Here is a 21291-nt window from a genome sequence, read left to right as displayed (position 1 = left end):
TGGAGAAGGGTAGACTTTCAAAGCTGAAAAATGATGGAAGAAGGGTGCCTTGGTAGCACAGTTGGTTAAGTGGCCAACTCTTGATTTCAGCTCAGGTCATGATCTCAGGGTTGTGAGATGAGCCCTGCATTGGATTCCACACTCAGCAGGGAGTCTGCTTGAGATTCTCTCTCTCCTTCTCCCTCTGCACCGCCCCTTCCTCTAAAAGGCACTGCTCTCTCAAATAAACAAATATTTTAAAATTACGTAAGAGAAAGAATATCAATATATTTGTCTAAGTAAAAAATATTACTTGAAGATACATTGCTTTTATTTCTGACAATATAGACTACATATCCTCAAAACAAAAACAAAACCTCCCAACACACCTACACAGATATCCTAAATAAAATACCACAAACCTCTTTTTAAAGGTATAGTTAAGGGCAGCCCCGGTGGCACATAGCGGTTTAACGCCGCCTGCAGCCCAGGGCGTGATCCTGGAGACCCGGGATCGAGTCCCACATCGGGCTCCCTGCGTGGTGCCTGCTTCTCCCTCTGCCTGTGTCTCTGCCTCTCTCTCTCTAGTTGTGTTTCTATGAATAAATAAAATCTTAAAAAAAATAAATAAATAAAGGTATAGTTAAGCTCTTAAAAAAATTAAGAAATATCCTTACAGACCAAAAATAAACAAGGAGCAGGAAACCAGCTTGTTAAAAACATGGTGCTGAAGCTCTGGTTTCCTTGAGGGTATTTGCTGGTGTTCGTAGAGGAATGGTTTTTAGTGGCTGTTTGGGAAAAAGAGAAAGATCTGGGGCCTAAGCAAAGTGAGGAACAAGAACTGGGATTCCTGCATAGCCCTGCAGGGTTATACCTTCAAAGAAAAGGCAGCCTAGAAAAGATTCACCTAAGGGAAATTGATCTGTGTTGGTTAGATAATCAATGGAAAAAAGGTTTTTTCTGATAATATGTCATCTTAGGCCTGACCTCTACATACTGTAGATTCAAATGTAGATAACTTGCATCTTCTAGGAAATTCCAAGCTAAAAAATTAAAATAGTCATGTGTTGTTGGCACACCAAAATGCCTATTTGAACAAACCAAGCAGAAATAAAACCAGATACTACCTGTAGAACTACATCCTCTGTCCAAGGCTCACAGAATTCCTACCAATAAAGCCTGCTATAGTCCAGAATTATGAAATAGGAGATAAGCTATGAGGTTTGGCAGAAATTTGGAGAAAAAAACCCCAGCAGAATTAGACTCTGAAGAACTTCAGATAATGATAGAGTAAAAAATATGAATTAAGTACTAAGAAATATGGAAGATAAAATGAGGACTAACATATGATTAACTCAAGTTCCAGAAGAAGGAAGCATAGAAAATGAAAGAAAGGCGATACCAGAAAAGATAGTATCTGAGAAATTTCCAGAACTAATGGAAAACAAATCCTAAATTCAGAAAGCACAATAAATCTAACTAAGGAGAGAAAAATAATCTCTATGGAGACACATAGTAAAGAAACTGAAGAACAATAAAGAAGAGTATAAAAATAGTAAAAGGAAAGAAGAAAGCTATCTACAAATGATTACAGACTTCTAAAGAGACTGTGAAAAGTAAAATCCTAAAAATGTTAAGAGGAAATAATTATTATCCTACAACATTTTATCCTCCTAAATTGTCCTTCCAGAATTATTACAAAGAAAGTTATTTTGGACAAGTAAAAACTGAGCTTACCACCAAGGGACTCTCAGTGAAGAAATGCTTAGGATGTTCTTCAAGAAGCAAAAAAAGGAACTTGCAAGGCAGGGTTGCAACTCAAAAACAATGAGCAAAAAATTAGTAAAATATGCATAAACCTAAAAAGAACTAAATCTATGAGATCAAAATAATACTTCACTTGAAGGATTAAAAAGCAAAATGGAACTAAAGTACTGAAAACTAACTTTTACTTTTTGGGAGGGAGTAACTAAAGGTAAGAGAGTTCAAGGGTCCTTTATAATTCAGGAGGAGGACAGAGTTATTAATATTTGATTCTAATGTAGATATGCATGCTGGAAATTTAAGCTAATCATAAAATATAGAAATAGTATAAACATATGATGCAATTTTTTAAAGTATTTTTTTGAGAGAGAGACAGATAGTAACAGAGATAGCAATAGAGAGCACATGAGTGGGGGCTAGGGGCAGAGGGAGAGGGAGAAGGTGAAGGAGGCTCCCCACTGAGCAGGGAGCCCAACGTGGGGTGGGATCCCAGGACCCCAAGATCATGACCTGAGCCAAAGTCAGAAGCTTAACCAACTGAGCCACCCAGGTGCTCCGTGATGCAATTTTTAAAACTCAATAAATCACACATACCCAGGAAAGGTCAGGAAAGAATAAAAAAGGATAAAGCAGAAAAAATAGAACACACAAAAGAAGTTGGTATTATATAGCAAAATAATCACTACAAATATAATTGGACTAAATTTACTGATTAAAAGACAGGGATTCTTAAAATACTTTTTTTTTTTTAAGATTTTATTTATTTAGGAGAAACACACACACACACACAGAGGAAGGGGGAGAGACACAGGCAGAGGGAGAAGCAGGCTCCATGCAGGGAGCCCGATGCAGGACTCGATCCCAGGTCTCTAGGATCACGCCCCAGGCTGAAGGCGGCGGGCGCTAAACCGCTGAGCTACCGGGACTGCCCTTAAAATAGTTTTTAAATCAATACATGTTCTATTTATTTATAAATAACACACCTAAAATATAGACCATAAAAACATTGGAGGAGAAAAAGGATAAAAAAACTTCTTATGAGGTAAGGGATGCCTAGGTGGCTCAGTCAGTTGAGCATCCAACTCTTGGTTTCTCCTCAGGTCATGATCTCAGGGTTGTGAGATCAAGCCCCATGTCAGGCTCCACACTCAGAAGGGAGTCTGCTTGAGATTCTCTCTCTCCTTCTCCTGCTGCCCCTCCACCTCCCCACTCTAAAACAAATAAATAAATCTTAAAAAAAAAAAACTTTTATCAGGCAAATGCCAGGCTAAATAAATCAAGAATAGCTACTTTAATTATCAGACAAAATAAACTTTAAGGCAAAAATCACTGTTACATAGAAAAGTACATTTAAAAAGGATACAATGCTACAATTATTAAGAGATATAAAAATTCTAAAATGAGTTTAATATAGCCTCTATATACTTTATATATATATACATATATAAAGCAAAAACTGATAGAAATATAAAGATATAAGAAATTATATAAAGCAAAAACTGGTAGAAATATAAAAAAATGAAAAATTAATAATTCCATTTACAATAGCATCGAAAAGAACAAAATACTTAGGAATAAACTCAGAAGATGAAAGACTTGCATATTGAAAACTATGAAACATTAATAAAAAAAATTAAACACAAATAAAGGAAGACATGCCATGTTCTTAGATGGAAGACTTAAAATCATTAAAAAGTCCATACTACACAAAGTGATTCACAAATTCAATGCAATCTCTTATCAAAATCCCAATGGATCTTTTTTTACAGAAATATAAAAAAGGGGATCCCTGGGTGGCGCAGCGGTTTGGTGCCTGCCTTTGGCCCAGGGCACGATCCTGGAGATCCGGGATCGAATCCCACATTGGGCTCCCGGTGCATGGAGCCTGCTTCTCCCTCTGCCTGTGTCTCTGTGCCTCTCTCCCTCTGTGACTATCATAAATAAATAAAAATAAAATAAAGATTTAAAAAATATATATATAAAAAAGCCTGAAATTAATATAGAACCACAACAAAAATACAAATAGCCAAAAATTTTTTGAGAAGGAAGAACAAAATGAGGTTTCACATTTCCTAATTTCAAAGTTTATTAAAAAGCTATAGTATGTACTGGCATAAAGACAGGCATATAGACCAATGAAAACAGAGCCCAGAAATAAACCCATGTACACAGGGTCACCTAACCTTCAACAAGGGTGCAAAGAATAAATGGGGAAAGGCTAGTCCCTTCAGCAAATGGTACTGGGAAAACTGGACAGCCACAAGCAAAAGAATGAAATTTGAACCTTACTTTTTACCATACACAAAAATAAATTCAAAATGGAGTAAAGATTTTTTTTTTTCAAAGATTTAATTTTGAGAGTGAGCAAGCATGCATGATTGGGGGTAGGGACAACAAAAGGAGAGGAAGAGAGAATGTCAAGCAGACTCCCTACTGAGTGTGGAGCTGATGTGAGGCTTGATCTCAGAACGGTGAGATCATGACCTGAGCTAATATCAGGAGTTGGACACTTAACCGACTGAGCCACCAGGTGCTCCAAAACAGATTAAAGATTTAAATGTAAAATCTGAAACTATAAAACTCCTAGGAGAAAACTTAAAAAATAAGCTTCATGACATTGTTCTTGGAAGTGATTTCTTTAATATGACACCAAAAGCACAGGCAACAAAAGCAGAAAGAGATAAGTGGGACTATATCAAACTAAAAAGCTTCTGCATAGCAAAGGAACAATAAGCGTGGAAAGGCAACCTACAGAATGGGAAAAAACATTTAAAAATCATTTATCTGATAAAGGGCTAATATCAAAAATATATAAGGAACTCAATTTAAAAATCGGCAAAGAACTTGAATAGACCTTCCTCCAAAGAAGACAAATGGCCAAGATGTACCTGAGAAGATGCTCAACATCACTATTCAACAGAAAAATCCAAATTAAAATCACAGCATGTGGGGCACCTGGGTGCCTCCACTGGTTGAGTCTGACTCTTGGTTTCCACTCCGGTTATGAACTCAGGGTCATGAAATTAAGTCCCTCACTGGACTCTGCACTCAACATGGAGTCCACTTGAGATTCTCTCTCTCTCACTGCCCCTTCCCACACTCGAGCATACAAGTGCTGGTGAGGATATGGAGAAACTGAAACCCTTGTGCACAGGTGGTAGGAATGTAAAATGATGTGGTTTTACTATGAAAAACAGTATGGAGTTTCCTTAAAAAATTAAAAATAGAGCTATATGATTTAGCAATCTGACTTCTGAGTATATTCCATAAAAAAACTGAAATCAGGATCTCAGAGATTTTCACTCCCATGTTCACTGCAGCACTAATCACAGTAGCCAAGATGGGAAAAACAACCCAAATGCACACTGAAGGATGAATGGATAAAGAAAATATGGTATATATATACAATGAAACACTATTTAGTCTTTAAAAAAATTAGGAAGTCCTGCCATATGCTACAACATGGATGAAGCCTGAGGACATGATGCTAAGTGATATAAGCCAGTCACATAGGGACAGATATTGCATGCCACTGGATATACAAACTAGTCAAACAGAGAAGCAGATAGTAGAATGGTTGCCAAAGGCTAGGGAGGTGGGGAAATAGAGAGTTGCTGTTCAGTGGGCATAAAGTTTGTTATGTTTCATGATTAAGTTCTAGAGGTCTGTACCAATAGTTAACAATATTGTATTGCACTCTTAATATTTGTTAAGGGGGTAGATGTAATGTTAAGTGTTCTTAGCACAATTAAAAAAATTTTTTTAAAGAAGAACATAAGAAAAAGATAAAAGAAATTCCATAGGAGATAAGTTTTAGCTGGGAGCTCTGGAATGAGCATTCAGTCTCCAGGACTATACCATCCTTTTTGATCAAAGGAATCCAAGACAGTGCATAGTGGGGCATCTCATCATCAGTACCTTTGGCCTCCAGATCCGAAACGGTGAATGACTTTACTATTGTGAAAAGAACAATATGTGGATTTTCTTAGGACATAAAGAAGAAAATAACAGAAAAAAATAAAGAATTAACAAACCCACCATCACACAGAGAATTCTAACACACCTCCCTCAGTAACTGAAAGATCAGGCAAACAAAAAAATAAGGAAACAGTCCATATTTATGTAAACAAATGAATTTAAAGTGTTACAAGGAATGAGATGAGATATTTGCATAGTTTCAAAGTACTTCTCCCCAAAATACTTATTAATCACAATGTGAAAAAAATGAGTGTACTAGAGAAACCTGGAAGACAGCACTTCAATCAAGTGATCAAAGTATATATCACCATATCAAAATTGTGCGCTGCCTGATAGAATTTAGTGAGAACACATCACTACTGTGATATTCTTACTGAGAGGCAAAACCCAACTCTAATCATGAAGAAATAGACCAATTCAAAATGAACATTTTACATAATAACTGGACTGAAATTTTAAATTTGTAAAGATCACAAAAGTCAAGGCAGACTGAAGAATTGTTCTACATTGAAGAAACTAATGACATGATAACTAAATGTAATGACAAAGACAATAAGTATTCTCAATAGGATCTCTGCTATAAAGAGTGCTGCTGAGACAACTGCTCAAATTTAAATGGGGTCTGAGGATTAGATGGTAGTAATATCAATGTACATTTCCTGATTTTGATGATTGTAGTATTGTTATAGAAGAGAATGACTCTCGTTTGTTGTCAGGGGTGATGGGGCTCATGTTGCCAACTCAATCTCATGTTCACCAGGAAAGTTCTTTTCTATAAGTATGAGATTGTTAAAATATATATACCATAAAGACAAGATGTACTAAGCACTCATGGAACTGATAATTGCAATCTTAAAAATATATTTCTATGAAAGAGAAAAATATGGGATATTCCTAACTCATTTTATGGATCTTGAAAACAAATCAAGGATAGTATGAGACTTAAAAATTATGGGACGCCTGGGTGGCTCAGCAGTTGGGCATCTGCCTTTGGCTCAGGGCGTGAGGCCGGAGTCCCAAGATCGAGTCCCACATCCGGCTCCCTGCATGGAGCCTGCTTCTCCCTTTGCCTGTGTCTCTGCCTCTCTCTCTGTGTGTCTCTCATGAATAAATAAAATCTTTAAAAAAAAAAAAATTAGGGCAGCCCCAGTGGCTCAGCAGTTTAGCGCCACCTTCGGCCCGGGGTGTGATCCTGGAGACCCAGAATCACATCCCACGTCAGGTTCCCTGCATGAAGCCTGCTTCTCCCTCTGCCTGTGTCTCTGCCTCTCTCTCTCTCTCTCTCTCTCTTTGAGAGAGAGTCTCAAAGAGTCTCAAAGAGACTCTCTCTCTCTTTGACAGTCTCAAAGAGTCTCAAAGAGACTCTCTCTCTCTTTGACAGTCTCAAAGAGTCTCAAAGAGACTCTCTCTCTCTTTGACAGTTTCAAAGAGTCTCAAAGAGACTCTCTCTCTCTTTGAGAGAGTCTGTCATGAATAAATAAATAAAATCTTTAAAAACAAATTAATTCCTACTGGCAAGCATAGAAATGAAGCATCTAAACAAAATATTAGCAAACTGAATCTGTTAACTCATAAGAAAAATAGTCATTCCAGGAATCCAAGGATGGCTTAACATTAGAGAAAAAAAAACATGATTAATTCAATAGATGTAGACCAAGCATTTAATAAAACCTAACAACCATTCCTGGAAAAAACCAAAAACAAACAAACAAAAAACAATACTTAAAAAACAAGAATTAAAGTAAATTCCCTTAACTTGATAAAAAGAGCATTTATCAAAACCCAACAGTTAACATCATACTTATTGGAAAACCATAAGCAACATTCCCTTAAAATCAATAACACAACCACGATCTGCTTTCACTCCTTCTATCCCATGATGTTCTATTTCCACTAAGACAAGTAAAACAAGTAAGAGAAGGATTAGAATGGAAAAAACAAACTGCCATTTTTCACCAATGATGTTATTATCTATATGGAAAATCTAAGAATCTATAATTAAATTATTAGAATTAAGAAGAGAGGTAGACAAGAAGGTTGGATATATTATCAATATACAAAATACTTTTCTTATACAGCAACAGGAAATAAACAGTAATTTTTTAAAAGATGTTATTAAACAACAAAAAATTTTAACAAGTGTAAGAGAAAAGTAAAATTATCAGTTTATTGAGGTATCAAGACTTACTAGACTGAAAGCAGTAAAAAACATATTATGCTATCAGTGTAGAAATAGTCAAACAGATGAATGGAACAAATTAGAACAGCCAGAAACAAGCTGCCAGGTAAGTGGACATTTGATATAAAAAAAAAAAAAAAAAAAAGAGATGGTGGGAAAAAGATGGAATTGCTGATTCATGGTAAAACAATGGTGTATAGAATAGTGTTGACATCATCTATCCATATGCAAAAAAAAAAAAAATTAGGTCCATACTTCATAACACACAAAAATTAATTAGAGGTAGGTTAGCAATCTAAATATTAAAAAGCGAAATTTCAACCTTTGAAACGAAAATACATCTTTTTATCTCAAAGTGGGAAAGACACAAAAAGCACATACCATAAAGGAAAAATGACAAATTCAGCTACATTAGAATATAAAATTTTTGTTCATCATGTCATCAAAAAGGGTGAAAAGGCATCCCATTGTCTGGGTAAAAATATTTGCAAAGCATATAACCAGCAAAGCATTTGTATTTAGAATATATAAAGATCCTCTACAGTCAATGAGAAAAATAGTAATAGCCCAAACAAAGGCAAAAGATTTGAACAGGCACTTCTTAGGAAAACAAATCCAAGCAGCCAGTAAACATCAAAAAGATGTTTCAGCTCAGTTGTAATCAAGAAAATGAAAAAAAGACATTCCATCATTTTATATCTATCTGCTCTTGGCATTTTAATGATTTACAAAAATATAGTAAAATAACAAATTAAGGTAAGAATCATGATAGAACTTGTTCTCTTACTTCCAAGAGTATATTTATATCTTGTCTACGTTATATAAAAACTTATCTGTGAAATCAGCAGGTTTTTTAAACACTATTCCAATAGAGAACATAAAGAAAAATACATCAATTTTTCCCCATAAATAGAAAATTCTGCCCTAAGATGTGGAAATAAATCTAGAGAGTCAAATTAATAAACCCAACATTCTATCAATACCACTGGATATACATGTTTTGAGTCTTAACTTGAATATTATATTAATTGCACTAATATTCTCCGCAATGCCAAACGATATGATCATTACAAAGTCTTTTTAAGGTAGCAGTTGCAAAACTAAAATTATCTCACTTAGTTCTTTTCTATCATCCCTTCTTTGTGTCCTACTTCCAATAAGGCTTCCACTGCAACTGTATTAAAAAAAAAAAAAATTCACACAAGTGAGAAGCTACAGTACGATTTAATTTTGTCTCATTTATTTTATTTACTTTTTAAACTACTGCACTCAGAAAGAGACTTGAAGAGTTGAAATTAGCTTAAAAGTTAAGTAAAATAACAGTACCTCACAATGCTGGCGAGAGGCTTGAATTTCACATTCATATTTGTTCTTTACAGATTCTAAGCAGAGCTCTCTATAGATTCCTGCAACCAAACACAATCACTCTGATTATGTTAGCAGTAATGAGTTTCATTATCCCTTCCCTACAGGAATTCTGTCTGACTGTATTTTATAAGATGAATCAGGAAGGAATTGACAAATGATTCTAACTTAATCTTTAAAAACTAAAAATAAAAAGGCTCAGTTAAAATATATATCAAAACAGACTAGAGAACTAAGAATTTAAGAACTAGGAAGAAACTACAATGCAAATTTTAGTTCTTATAAAGAATACTCCTTAAGTGTTTGATAGAGAATGATCAAAATGAAAATAAAACCCCTTTCCTGCGAAAAGTAATCTCTCAGGACTCATAACGGAAATAGTCAATAAACTCTGGTTTCATTCATCATATATTCTCAAAGTAACAAGTGGATACCCAACAAAACCACTATTTTTTAAAGTATTTTTTATTTTCAGAGTCCAAAGCTTCCAAGAAGATTAAATGTACAAACTGATAACAAAATGTATAAACTGATATGATGTTTGAGTGCTCCTAACAGGGTTTTATCTAGAGAATGGATGCTCAAGAGAGTTTACTTAGAGCTACCAAGATAATAGTATAAAGTAGGCAACATGGCATGCAAAACACTGTCACAAAAACAGCAAACACAGAGCTTTAGATACATATACCAAACTCAGTGCCACAGTTGACCCTAGAAATGTGATTTTTCTTGTCCAGTAAAGGCATGAGACTATGCCATTAGCTACATATTCACACACACTATTCTTTGTACAATCAAAAAGTAAATGAATGAGGCCACAGAGTAGAAAAGTGAATAACAGACTCAAGTACTATTTCCTAAACATCCAGTAAGTCTCACTTAGTTCTTTTAGAATGTCAAAGAATATTAAGGACTTTGTTTATTTTTCAGGGTCCTAAGCCAATGCACAAAGACAGCAAATTAAGTATCACATTACCTACATATGTAAATATTAAGCACTCACGAATAATATTTGGCTTATGGTAGATTTAGTACAAAAAGAACTTATAATGAACAATGCCTTAGGTATTACATAATAGGTGCAGGAGGATCAATTAGTTCCCTCAAAAAGAAAAGAATCAGCATATCATTAGTTAAAATTCAGTCTTAGTCTAACTATGAATAATCATAAGTGATCTTCAAATAGATGTGTCTTTTGTCATGAGTGCTAGGGCACAGTTCTGAGGCTGGATCCCAACAACCAGAAGACTGAAATTTAACCACACAAGTATAGTATTTCTTCATTTATTTATAGCCACAAATGAATGACCAAACTTACCAACATAAAAAATTATCATTAAAATATAGGATTGAACACTAATTCCCTATTCCATAACATCCTGACCAAACATTTTGTAGGTGTTTTTATAAATTAAAAAAAATCCTATCACTCTTATAGATGAAAGTACTAAAAGCACTTAAATTGAATCTTAATTTATCTAACAAGAAATTAAACTAAAATAGTAACATTTGCTCTTAATAAAAGAATCATGTTTCTAATTGTTTTACATGTGGAAGTATCTTCTCAACAACACTGTGAGCAATCTGAGGACTTTTTTTTTTGGTCTCCCACAGCAACAGAGGAAAGCAAAAGGCATTTAATAAAATAATTGTGGGCTGAGTGAAATACTCTGTTCACTATAAATATATTTGTGATTTCATTAACAAGAAACACTCACTTGACAAATACCTTTCAAGTCTAGTGAAGAGTTCATATTCTACTATATGGAAAAGATGTTTCACTTTCCTACCTGCTACCTTTGTACGAATTTGCATATTTTCTTGTAAAGTTGCCAGTGGTTCCAAATATTCTGGTGCTTTTCCAGCTATGACTTCTTGTAGTTTTGCATCCACCTGACTTAATCGTTCTTTATAAAGTCTTAACAAAGCAAAAATTAAAATATTAATTTTAAAAGCCCAACAAAGGCTAACAATTTACCATTTCTACACATTCTCTCTTCCTAATATCATTCATATACTAATAACCTACCAAATGTATCTTTGTCTTAATCTTAAGTGAAAAACTCAGTTACATTATTTGGTTTTATGTACATAATCACAAAGTAGATATTTTTCTTTTTTTTTAGATATATCATTTTTTAATGATTAATTCACCATACAAAAAATACAACTAAGATACTACTTTTTTGCACTCTAGATCTTTGGTTTTGTTTTAACTGCAGAACAATAAATCAATTCTAGGAGAAAGGGTCATTTAAATACTGAGTTTAAAAGAAACAAAGAAATCATTTTAAATAATTTAGATATAGGCATTACTAGTTGTCAAAATAAATAACTCTCTAGCTTCTCTCCATCTTTCCAGAAAAGGAGTCCATGTTATATTCGGCCTACGATTTTTACAAAGAGGAAATAAAGTGATGGAGGTAAAAAATAAGGCTACAGAACTTGTGATCTGGCATATCCAGTTTGTCTGAACTGCAAATGAAAAAGCTATAACAAAAGGAGTTGCTCAGCGGATGCGGAAAATGAAAACTGGGGTAGGGAACCCCTGTTGCTGTATTTATGAATTTACATACAAATACACTAATTTGCCAGCTGTCATACCAATAACTTTACCCTGATTATCAATGATTGAGTACTTGTGACAAATCAATGTTTATTTTTGGCAATAATCCTAAAGAATAGAACTAACTCTTTTTAACAGGAAGATGTGGCACACCTAGGTGGTTCAGCGGTTAAGTGTCTGTCTTCGGGTCAGAGCGTGATCCTGGAGTCCCCGGATCAAGGCCCACATCCGGCTCCCTGTGTGAAGCCTGCTTTTCCCTCTGCCTATGTGTCTGCTTCTCTGTCTCTCATGAATAAATAAAATCTTAAAAAAAAAATAACAGGAAGATGTTTACATTGCCATTCTTTATGAAAGGCACTTTTAATTCTGGCTTTATGGCATTTTAAGGATAGCCTAAAAATTTCAAAGCAGATTAACCATTCAAGATCACGGAGGTGCCTGGGTGGCTCTGTCAGTAGAGCATCCAACTCTTGATTTCCACTCAGGTCATGATCTCAGGTTTGTGAGATGGAGCTCCACACAGGGCATGGAGCCTGCTTAAGATTCTTTCTCTTCCTCACCCTCCCCCTGCTCATGTGCATTCTCTCTCTCTCAAAATAAAACACAATTTAAGATTATTTTGTAAACTCTTTTTTTTTTCTTTTTGGCCACTCACTACTTTATCATAGTTGAATGAAGAATATGTCATAAGAAAGGCATGTAGTAACTGCTAAAAGAAACCACCGATTATGCTTGTAGGTGTTAGTGTAACTACCAGTTGGCTTTTGAAAACATTAGAGTACCTGGCTTTCATATAAAATTCTCTTTCCTCTTAAAAATATAAACCAATACAATTAAGATAATCAGGGAGGGGGATGGGGATGGGTTAAATAGGTGTAGAGGTTAAACGGTACATTGTGATGAGCACCAGGTGATGTATGGAATTGTTGAAGCACTAATATGGTACACCTGAAACTAACGTAACACTGTTAACTCATATAACACTGTATGTTAACTAGAATTAAAATAGACACCATCAATATTGGGGTTTATAACTGATTATAATCAGCATAAAGATTTATATGATGGTTCTGAAGGAATTGAGTAAGTTTGGGTGTTAATACAATAAATTTTTTTTTAAACAAAAATGAAAAAATTATCTGAGTTAACTGCCAATAATACATTATCATCTCTGGGTTAAATTTTTCTAAAACTCAAGATACGATGATAAAAAAATGTGTAAATTCAGAAAACTACAACATAATACTTATAGTTTTTGAGATCATAAATACAACTTTAGGCAAAATGCTAAAAAAGTGAGACAAATGATGACTGCACCTGAAAAACATCAAACTTAAAATATCAATAAGGTATCCCAGATAGGTGAATAGCAGCTTAAATGAACAGGATATGTGAATTAACAACATTCAATTAACTACCTTTCTAAAAGAATAGATTCCTCAAAATCAGTATCATTTCAACAACCTTGGAATTCAGATATAAACTCCTCAAAGGCAAGAATCAGGGGTCCCTTACCAACAACCACAATACTATTCAGAGTAGATGCCCAATTCATTTTTATTGGCTATGGAACATTGAAATAAATGGAAACTTGGGTGGTGTAAGTTCCTCTATCTTCTTAAGGAGGTGGAAGAATTTTCCACCAGCATACAAACTGCAGATGATGGATTTTCCGCCCTGTGAAGGGAGTGCTATTTATGTCCTATGGTGCTAGAACAGAAGAAGCAGGATAACACGTTGTTGTTGTTGTTGTTGTTTTATTACATTTCCCACCTCATCTAAGGAGGATTTGAGGCAGAGGTGTACACTACAACAGGATAAAAATAGCAATGAGGCAACTGGGGCAGATGAAAAAATAAGATAATTATAAACCTGGTATGAAGAGTAATTATTTCTAAAACATACTTCTGAATTCCAAGTCCTTGAGAAAGAATCGTATTAACAGTGGTAACAGGTCTCCTTTTAATACTTTCTGAGATGAATGAGGCTGGTGGGGGGACCTGGCTGGTGGTCATAATGAGCCACAAGAAAGCCAAAATCAAGGCAACTCCCAGCCTCAAGATGAACAAGATTAAGTTTAAAGAGTGACAAGCTGCAAAGTGTTCCTTTGTAATATATTATACTAGAACTATACAATAATTTTCATTTCTTGGATAACCATAAAATATACTTTAAAAGCTCAATAGGTATATCTTAATTAATTGTATGAGAATTATTCATTCATGGCTTACCTGTACTAAAATACAAAAATATAAATTTGCTTCCTCTTGTCCAGAATAATCCTGGATGAACTCTCCATGTTGCCCAAATAATGGATCCTCTGTGGATCCAAACTAATTTTAATTTAAAATTAATAATGTAAATCTTTAGAATAAAAAAATGATGTTTTTTAAAGCCAAAATTTTAAACTTTGGATTATTTATATTAATTTGTTGCACATTAGCTTGAAACATTTATATATTCACCTCTCATACCAATAAAAGTTAAGACCAGAAACGGCATAAACGGCAGGATTCATTTGGTAAATAAATCTGTCCCCTTTTAGTCTGGCAGATAACTCCAGATATTAAACATGTTTTCATCTCTTCTTTGGACCTCTCTAGGGAAGAAGTGGAATAGAATAAGCAGCAAAATTATGAAGAATTCATGAAGAGCCAGCTTCTGAATCAATTAGGATGTCCAGATTCTCAGAAGTTTCTTTCATTTACAATTCCAATATGTAGCTATGTCCCATGACCTTGCCAGCAAGTTCCAAAGTAAAAGCTCTTTTTTTTTTTTTTTTTTTTTTTTTTAATCTTCATCTGTTCTGTTCTCTCAAACCACTACGGCTCATTCTTGTGTAAGTAACTGTTCATTAGAGTTCTGGTATTACGAAGAGGGGGGTAGAAAACAGTATCTAATAAGCAACCGCTATGTGCCAGCCAAGACTAAGAATTTCACATACTGTTCATACAATCCTCACAGTTAATAATAAAAAAGCTACTATTAGACCTTTTTAACCTCTGAAGAAAGCCTGGGTTCAGAGCCTATGCTCTTTCTATTCTACTATATTTCCTCCAAAGTAATGTGCCCTCCAAAGTAATGTGCCTCCAAAGTAGAAGGACACCATAGTACTTAGAGGCAGAAGACCTGGCTTAGTTTCTGATGAACTATGGGCAAATCACTTCACTCTTCTGACATCAATTTTCTCACAGATAAAATGGAGATAAAGCTATCTTCCAACCTTACAGAGCTGCTGCAAAAAGCAAACTAAATAATGTGAAAATATGTATGTACTATCCAATGTTGATATAATCATTATGCTATTTTGGGGAAATATTCTCTTCTTCTAAGATTTTAAAAATGCTATCTTTATCCAATTACTTAAAGAAAAAAATGAAGCAGATTAGAAACAAAGGTGCAACCCAGGAGAAACATTTTAATTACCCATATACATATAATAATCTTATTATACCTCCCCAAAAACCTGCCTCAAAACCCTTAGTTAATGAGATCTTCAGCAGAAAAACTATAGATGAAGCCTCCTTCAGATCAGTCTCATAAAAAGGAAAATAGTTCAGAGTGAATATAATTTCTCTTGTGCTAATATACACATGACATGATTGAGATTCAGTGACAATGACCTTCTGACATTACTACTTACTGATCCTTGAGATCGGTAAACTGTTTTTCTAGATTGGACATTTCATCTAAACATTCCATTCTTCTTCTTTCACAGTCTTCATCATCCATTTCTGTTAATAAAAAGCAAATAGCAAAGAAGAAATTAATTTTATGTTCCAAATTATCTGAATGTTAGTTCAAATGGTAAAAAACAAAACAAAAAAACCACACACACAAAACTATAATATGAAGTTAGATATGCAAGGCTTATATTAAGCCTTAAGAGAAAAGGGTTGCCTGGGTGCTCAGCAGTTGAGCGTCTGCCTTCGGCTCAGGGAATGATCCCAGGTTCCTGGGATCGAGCCCGACTTTGGGCTCCCTGCATGAAGCCTGCTTCTCTCTCTGCCTGTGTCTCTGCCAGTCTTTCTCTATGTCTTTCATGAATAAATAAATAACGTTTTTAAAAAGCCTTTAGAGAAAATAAACATTTATCCAAAATAATTTCCACTACAGATTTCAGCTTAAAGTACAAATGACAGTTAAAGCTATAGCAATCTCTAGACCTTCTTATTTTTATTCATTTTTAAATCATTTTAAAGAGCTGACATCAAGCTATACTATATGAAGTAATTAATCCATTCTGGGCTTATTTTCCATCAACTCCACAGAACTTAAGCACCAAAATGATTATGTCCATTAAAGAATAGTGCTCAAAAACACTTTTGGAATTCTTTCAGAACTGCTTACATGACTGATTTGCCAGTCACATAAAAAGAAAACTAATCTCATTCTATTTACAAGATATCTTAGTCTCCTACTCAGATTCTCATTGTTCCCTCTCCCCAAAATATTGTGAGAAAAAAAGGAAAATGAAGAGAAAAACAAGCAAACTTTTCAAGTAAAGCAACTGTTAATCAGCAGCTCTCTTCCTATATTCCATATCTTCTATTTTTACATCACATATATTCAGCACTTCAAGATAAGTGAAACACAAGATGATCTGCATCTTGATCTGCAAATAAACGTCAAACTATGTGAAAGAATTAAGTTATGTTCAGTTATTTTCAAACAGCAAGTAACTATAGAGTTCATTTAACTTTCCTAACATTAAAATTATTTCTGGCTCTTAATAGGTTACTCCTTGGCTATTTAAAACTTGGTCCCTCAAGATGACTCATTTTCCAATATCTCTGGATAGTAGAGTTTATTTTGTAGCTTTAGGATCTGCTCAGTACCAATGTTTGAGAAGAACAAAACTGGAAGTTTAACATGAAAGACATATAGCAGAAAAGAAATGCTTTCACAAGAAGCAAAACTGCATAATTTAAGTGATGTCCTTGCACTTAAAAATTGACTTGTAATTCAAATTGTTATTACATGCTTCAAAATTAAGTTGTCCATTATTAATTGGGATAGAATAAAAATCAGTGAAAAATTACAAAAGCCAGCGTAAAAATTAGGGAGAACTTTAACAAATAGATGTCATTTCGTGAGATCCTAGTTCTCATCAAAAAAACAAAGAACACGAAGATCAAGTGTTCTACAGATCTAGAAAATGTATTTACGTACAGCCTAGATGTTCTTTCTCTGTACTGCTCACTTTTGAAATCTCACCTACTTTGATGGCTAGGCAGATGACTTCCAAATTATGCTTCTAATCCCAGCCAGGTTCCAATGCCACATTTCCAACTGTCAATTGACACTCTGAAGTAAATATACCACCATCACCTCATAAACAACATGTCTGAAATACTCTATCTTGCATCTTCATCTCAAATTTTTCATTTTTCTATTTCCATTCATGCTACTACCATTTTCCCTGTACCTGGGCTTTTTCTCCTACCTTCACTCCTAAACTTGCATACATCAATTCTGTTTTGTGCCTTTTGGGAAATCTTTCACATTTGTATCTTCTTTTCCTTTTCTAGTTCAGGTCCTTCTTCCAACAAAACTGGTTTCTCACTTTTTTAAGCCTTAAGCTCTAGCCTTTGCACTTTTTCTTACATTCCTCCCAATCCAACATACCACCCGAATTTATACCATCCAAATTCTATCCATTCTCCAAGATAATTAAAGTAAGCCCACGTTTTCAACTAGCCTTTGCTGGCCACCCTATTCTGAAAAGATTTCCTCTGCCTCTGAAATCCTAAAGCATTGTTTACAGGTAAGTATTCATCTGGCAGTTTACTCAAATACTGATTTATGACAGCTGTTTAATTGAGATCAGATCATAACCATTTATTTATACCTCATACTGAGTGGTGCCCAATGCAGCTCAAGGAAATCACTCATAAATGCCTATTTGGAGATGGCTAATTTATTGATTGAAATTACATCCTTTCATGGAGACCTTTGAAAGAGAAACCTGAAAAAAAGAGGGTGTCAGGGCAATAACAGACCATCATCAAATCCTCGCTTTACACGGCCAAAATCAGGCCAGGACAAATTAAAGTTTCATCCTCGTCAAATGGAAAGAAGAAAAATAATACAGGCAATCACATATCCCATTTCTTTTTTTAATAACCATCCTAAAAGTTTGCAAAATTGACCTTGATATTAATCTGCCCTCCGACCCAAAAAACCTGAAGCAGCCCGAAATCAGAAAAGGTCGCAGGAATAAAGATTTGGAAAATTTCAGAGCTGCCCCAAATCGGCCAATTTATAAGCATATATGAAGACCCAAAACCACCCCTGACGTGGGCTCTCCTCTAGTCTTGCAAAGTTCAGACAGATGCTGTAAATGGGACAGCTCCAGCCCCCGCAAGAGTGCTAATGTCAAGTATTGACTGACAGGCTTGGAAACTGCGATTAACAAATTCTAAACCAGCAAGAGCCAGCACAAATCTAACTAATCTCGGCCCTGACAACCCACCCATGTTGAGAAGGGTTGGAAAGATTAAGAAAAAGAAAAGAAAAGAAAAAGGAAAGAAGTCGGTGGTCTGGGGCCAAGAGGCATTTCCAAGGTCTTCCAAACAAGCTGCGGGGCATTTCCCGCTTTGGTCCAGTCCCGGGCACTGCCCGGAGGTCCCCTGGGCGGGTCCCACGGCGAGCAAGGCGGCGCAGCGTCTCGGAGCTGGGCGAGCCCAGGCCCGCGCCCGGTCCCGCCCCGCCGGCAGGGACCCGCCTGGAGCCAGGCAGCGCCCCACGACGAGTCCGGGTGCTGCCGAGGGCCGGGAGCCAGTCTCCGCCCCTTCCCTCTCTCCCCGCCCCGCACTCCCAGCAGGACGCAGCTGCCCGGCGTGCGGAGAGCGGCCTGTCGTGCGCCCCGCGCGAGGACTCCGGCTCCCGGCCCCGCTGGCTTGCACACCTGAGCTATCTCCATCCTCGGAGACCGACGAGCTTTCCGTGTCCTCGTCCTCTGAGCTGCTCCCCTCGTTTTCGGCGTAGTCCACCTCCATCTCATCGTGATGGTTCGTCTCCTTCTTATCCCCTCGGGAATGGACTGGCATTTTCCAGCCGCGCCGTCGCTTCCCACTCCCGGCGCCCAGCCCAGCCACCGCCGCTTCAATGAAGGGCGCGCCGAACGCCCCGACCCACCCAGCGGCCGAGCGCGTTCTGAACCCCCTCAGCTCCTCCCCGCCCCCGGCCCGTGCCTCACAACCTAACCCGCAGGCTCTGAGCTGGGAGCTCTGCCATTGGTGGAGGCAGTCCTCCGAGCCGGGGGGGTGGGGCTTCCCCTGCTCCGGGATGGTTGGTTGCCCGTAATTACGGCGCGGCCTTGCAATGTGTGTCGGGAGTCGTAGTCCTTACTGCTCAGCCCTGCAGGGGCTGCCGCCTTCCAAGCTTCAGCAACCCTGTTCACTTCTTGCTTGTGGACTTCAAGTCCCACAAGGCACAAAACCTGACAGACTCGCTCGCAGTTTATAAACTAAACAGAAACAGATTGTGTGAATTTGGACCGTATTTATTCTTTTCCCGCCAAATGATTGTCCAAGCTCCAGTGCCATCCAAGATGTTACTGTCAGATGTGAGAAGGTCTTTTGCCTGAGGGTTTTCTTCCTTTCTTTGAGCCTGGAGGAACTGGAGAAACTTCCACCTAAGCACCTTTATTATCGTTAATAAGCTTTTTAATTAATAAGTGCAGACGATGACTTGTACTTTTTATGTTGCACAAAAATCTTTAAACCGTTCTTGAAACACTTGCAATCAACAATATAGAAAGGGAGGAAGTTTTATCTTGCCATTTTCATCAAGTATTTTTTGCATTCATTTTTTTACTACATACAGCCTGAAGATGCCACTAGGCTTGATTTTACTTAAATTTTCGATGAAAAATACACATTTGACTCAATGAAATGTTAGCTTTTCTCAATGATGGTAAAATAGACAAGGAAGTCTCAATAAATATCATAATCCATAATCATAATAACTCCTATTAACTGACTACTTTTACCCTGTATTAGGTGCCCTGATGAGTTCTTTACATGAGTCATAATGAGTTTAATTCTCCATAGGTTTAATCTCTCCGAGGTAGGTACTATTATTATCCCCATTTTACAGATAAGGAAACTTAATTTGCAGGCAAATCAAAAAATTGTATTTTAGCCACTCTTTAGAAGACAGAGCTGCTTCTTGAAGTGGTAATTTGCTATTGAAATATTTCATAGAATATTGTGAATTGTACAGCATTTATTTCTCCAACGAAGTCCAAAGACATTTGAAGGAGAATGGTAAGGGTATCCAGGCATAACTGCATTAAAGTTAGATTGAGAATTTAATGACAAACCATTTCAAATTCTACCAATTTCTGTAGGGTAAAATCCAAATTAAGGGGCTTTTATCATCTAGTGTCAGCCTACTTCTCTCCTTCTTACTAGATTCTCCAAAACTGAACTCTTCAGTTGCTAAACACACAGTTCCCCACCCATTCCAATGTCTTTGCACATCCTATTCTCTCTCTGCAATCCTCTCCCATCTCTTTTTTTTCAAAGGCATTTTCTTGACAACATGCATTACCAAACCAGTACCTCCACCATTCAGTATGCACTCATGTTTTTTCAGACTGCTGCTGTACTTTGTCCTTTATATTTGTTTTCTATCACACTGTATTGTGAATTTTTTGGCTGATGCGCCCCACCAATTAGATGGTGAGTACCTTGAGAGCAGAGACAGTCTTAGTCTGGGATACAATTTCAGAAACATACATTAAAGTCAGGTAAAGTTCAAAGATGGAAACTGGAACGGTGCGAGCACATGGATATACATTATGTGAGTGGTGCGGATTAAAGGGGGCAACTGTTTTAGCTCCAGCCAATTATTTTTTTAAATTTTTTTTAATTTTTTTTTATTTTTATTTATGATAGCCACAGAGAGAGAGAGAGAGAGAGAGAGAGGCGCAGAGACACAGGCAGAGGGAGAAGCAGGCTCCATGCACCGGGAGCCCGACGTGGGACTCGATCCCGGGTCTCAAGGATCGCGCCCTGGGCCAAAGGCAGGCGCCAAACCGCTGCGCCACCCAGGGATCCCAGCTCCAGCCAATTATTATATAAAAATTCTGGCTTAGATGTTGGACCTTCCAATTTTTGAGAGATACTAGATATTTAGGTCTCTATATGAGCTATCTAGATTTATAAACATTTTCTCAGGTGTATGGTTTTTTGGGTTTGGTTTTTTTCTTTTTTGGTGGTGGTGGTTTGGTTTCTTTTTTTCTTTTTTTTAAGATTTTATTTATTTATTCATAGAGAGAGAGAGAGAGAGAGAGAGAGAGAGAGAGGCAGAGACACAGGCAGAGGGAGAAGCAGGCTCCATGCAGGGAGCCTGATGTGGGACTGGATTCCAGGTCTCCGGGATCACACCCTGGGCTGAAGGGGGCGCTAAACCGGTGAGCCACCCGGGCTGCGTTTGGTTTCTTAAACTC

General features: G+C 36.6%; 1 protein-coding gene across 6 annotated transcripts in view; it reads right to left on the bottom strand.

Moving 5' to 3' along the window:
* The window catches only part of BRMS1L (BRMS1 like transcriptional repressor), a 70018-nt gene extending 50700 nt beyond the window's left edge, over positions 1-19318 (bottom strand). For 4 of the 6 annotated variants that reach the window (XM_072838282.1, XM_072838283.1, XM_072838281.1 and 1 more), the window contains exons 1-4: positions 18742-19318; positions 15475-15565; positions 11056-11183; positions 9227-9306 (exon numbers count right to left, since the gene is read on the bottom strand). In XM_072838282.1, coding sequence (XP_072694383.1) covers positions 9227-9306; positions 11056-11183; positions 15475-15565; positions 18742-18883 — 441 coding nt within the window. In that variant the 5' untranslated portion in view covers positions 18884-19318. Of the gene's footprint in view, positions 1-9226; positions 9307-11055; positions 11184-15474; positions 15566-17682; positions 17795-18741 lie in introns of those variants that run through there. The other 2 variants (XM_072838285.1, XM_072838284.1) reach the window with 1 other exon arrangement.
* Positions 19319-21291: the final 1973 nt, after the last annotated feature.

The sequence above is a fragment of the Canis lupus genome, chromosome 9 (genome assembly GCF_048164855.1).
Source record: "Canis lupus baileyi chromosome 9, mCanLup2.hap1, whole genome shotgun sequence".
NCBI classification, from domain to species: Eukaryota; Metazoa; Chordata; class Mammalia; order Carnivora; family Canidae; genus Canis; species Canis lupus.
The sequence above is the reverse complement of the archived record's forward strand: the minus strand, read 5'-3'. Positions and strand labels throughout refer to the sequence as shown.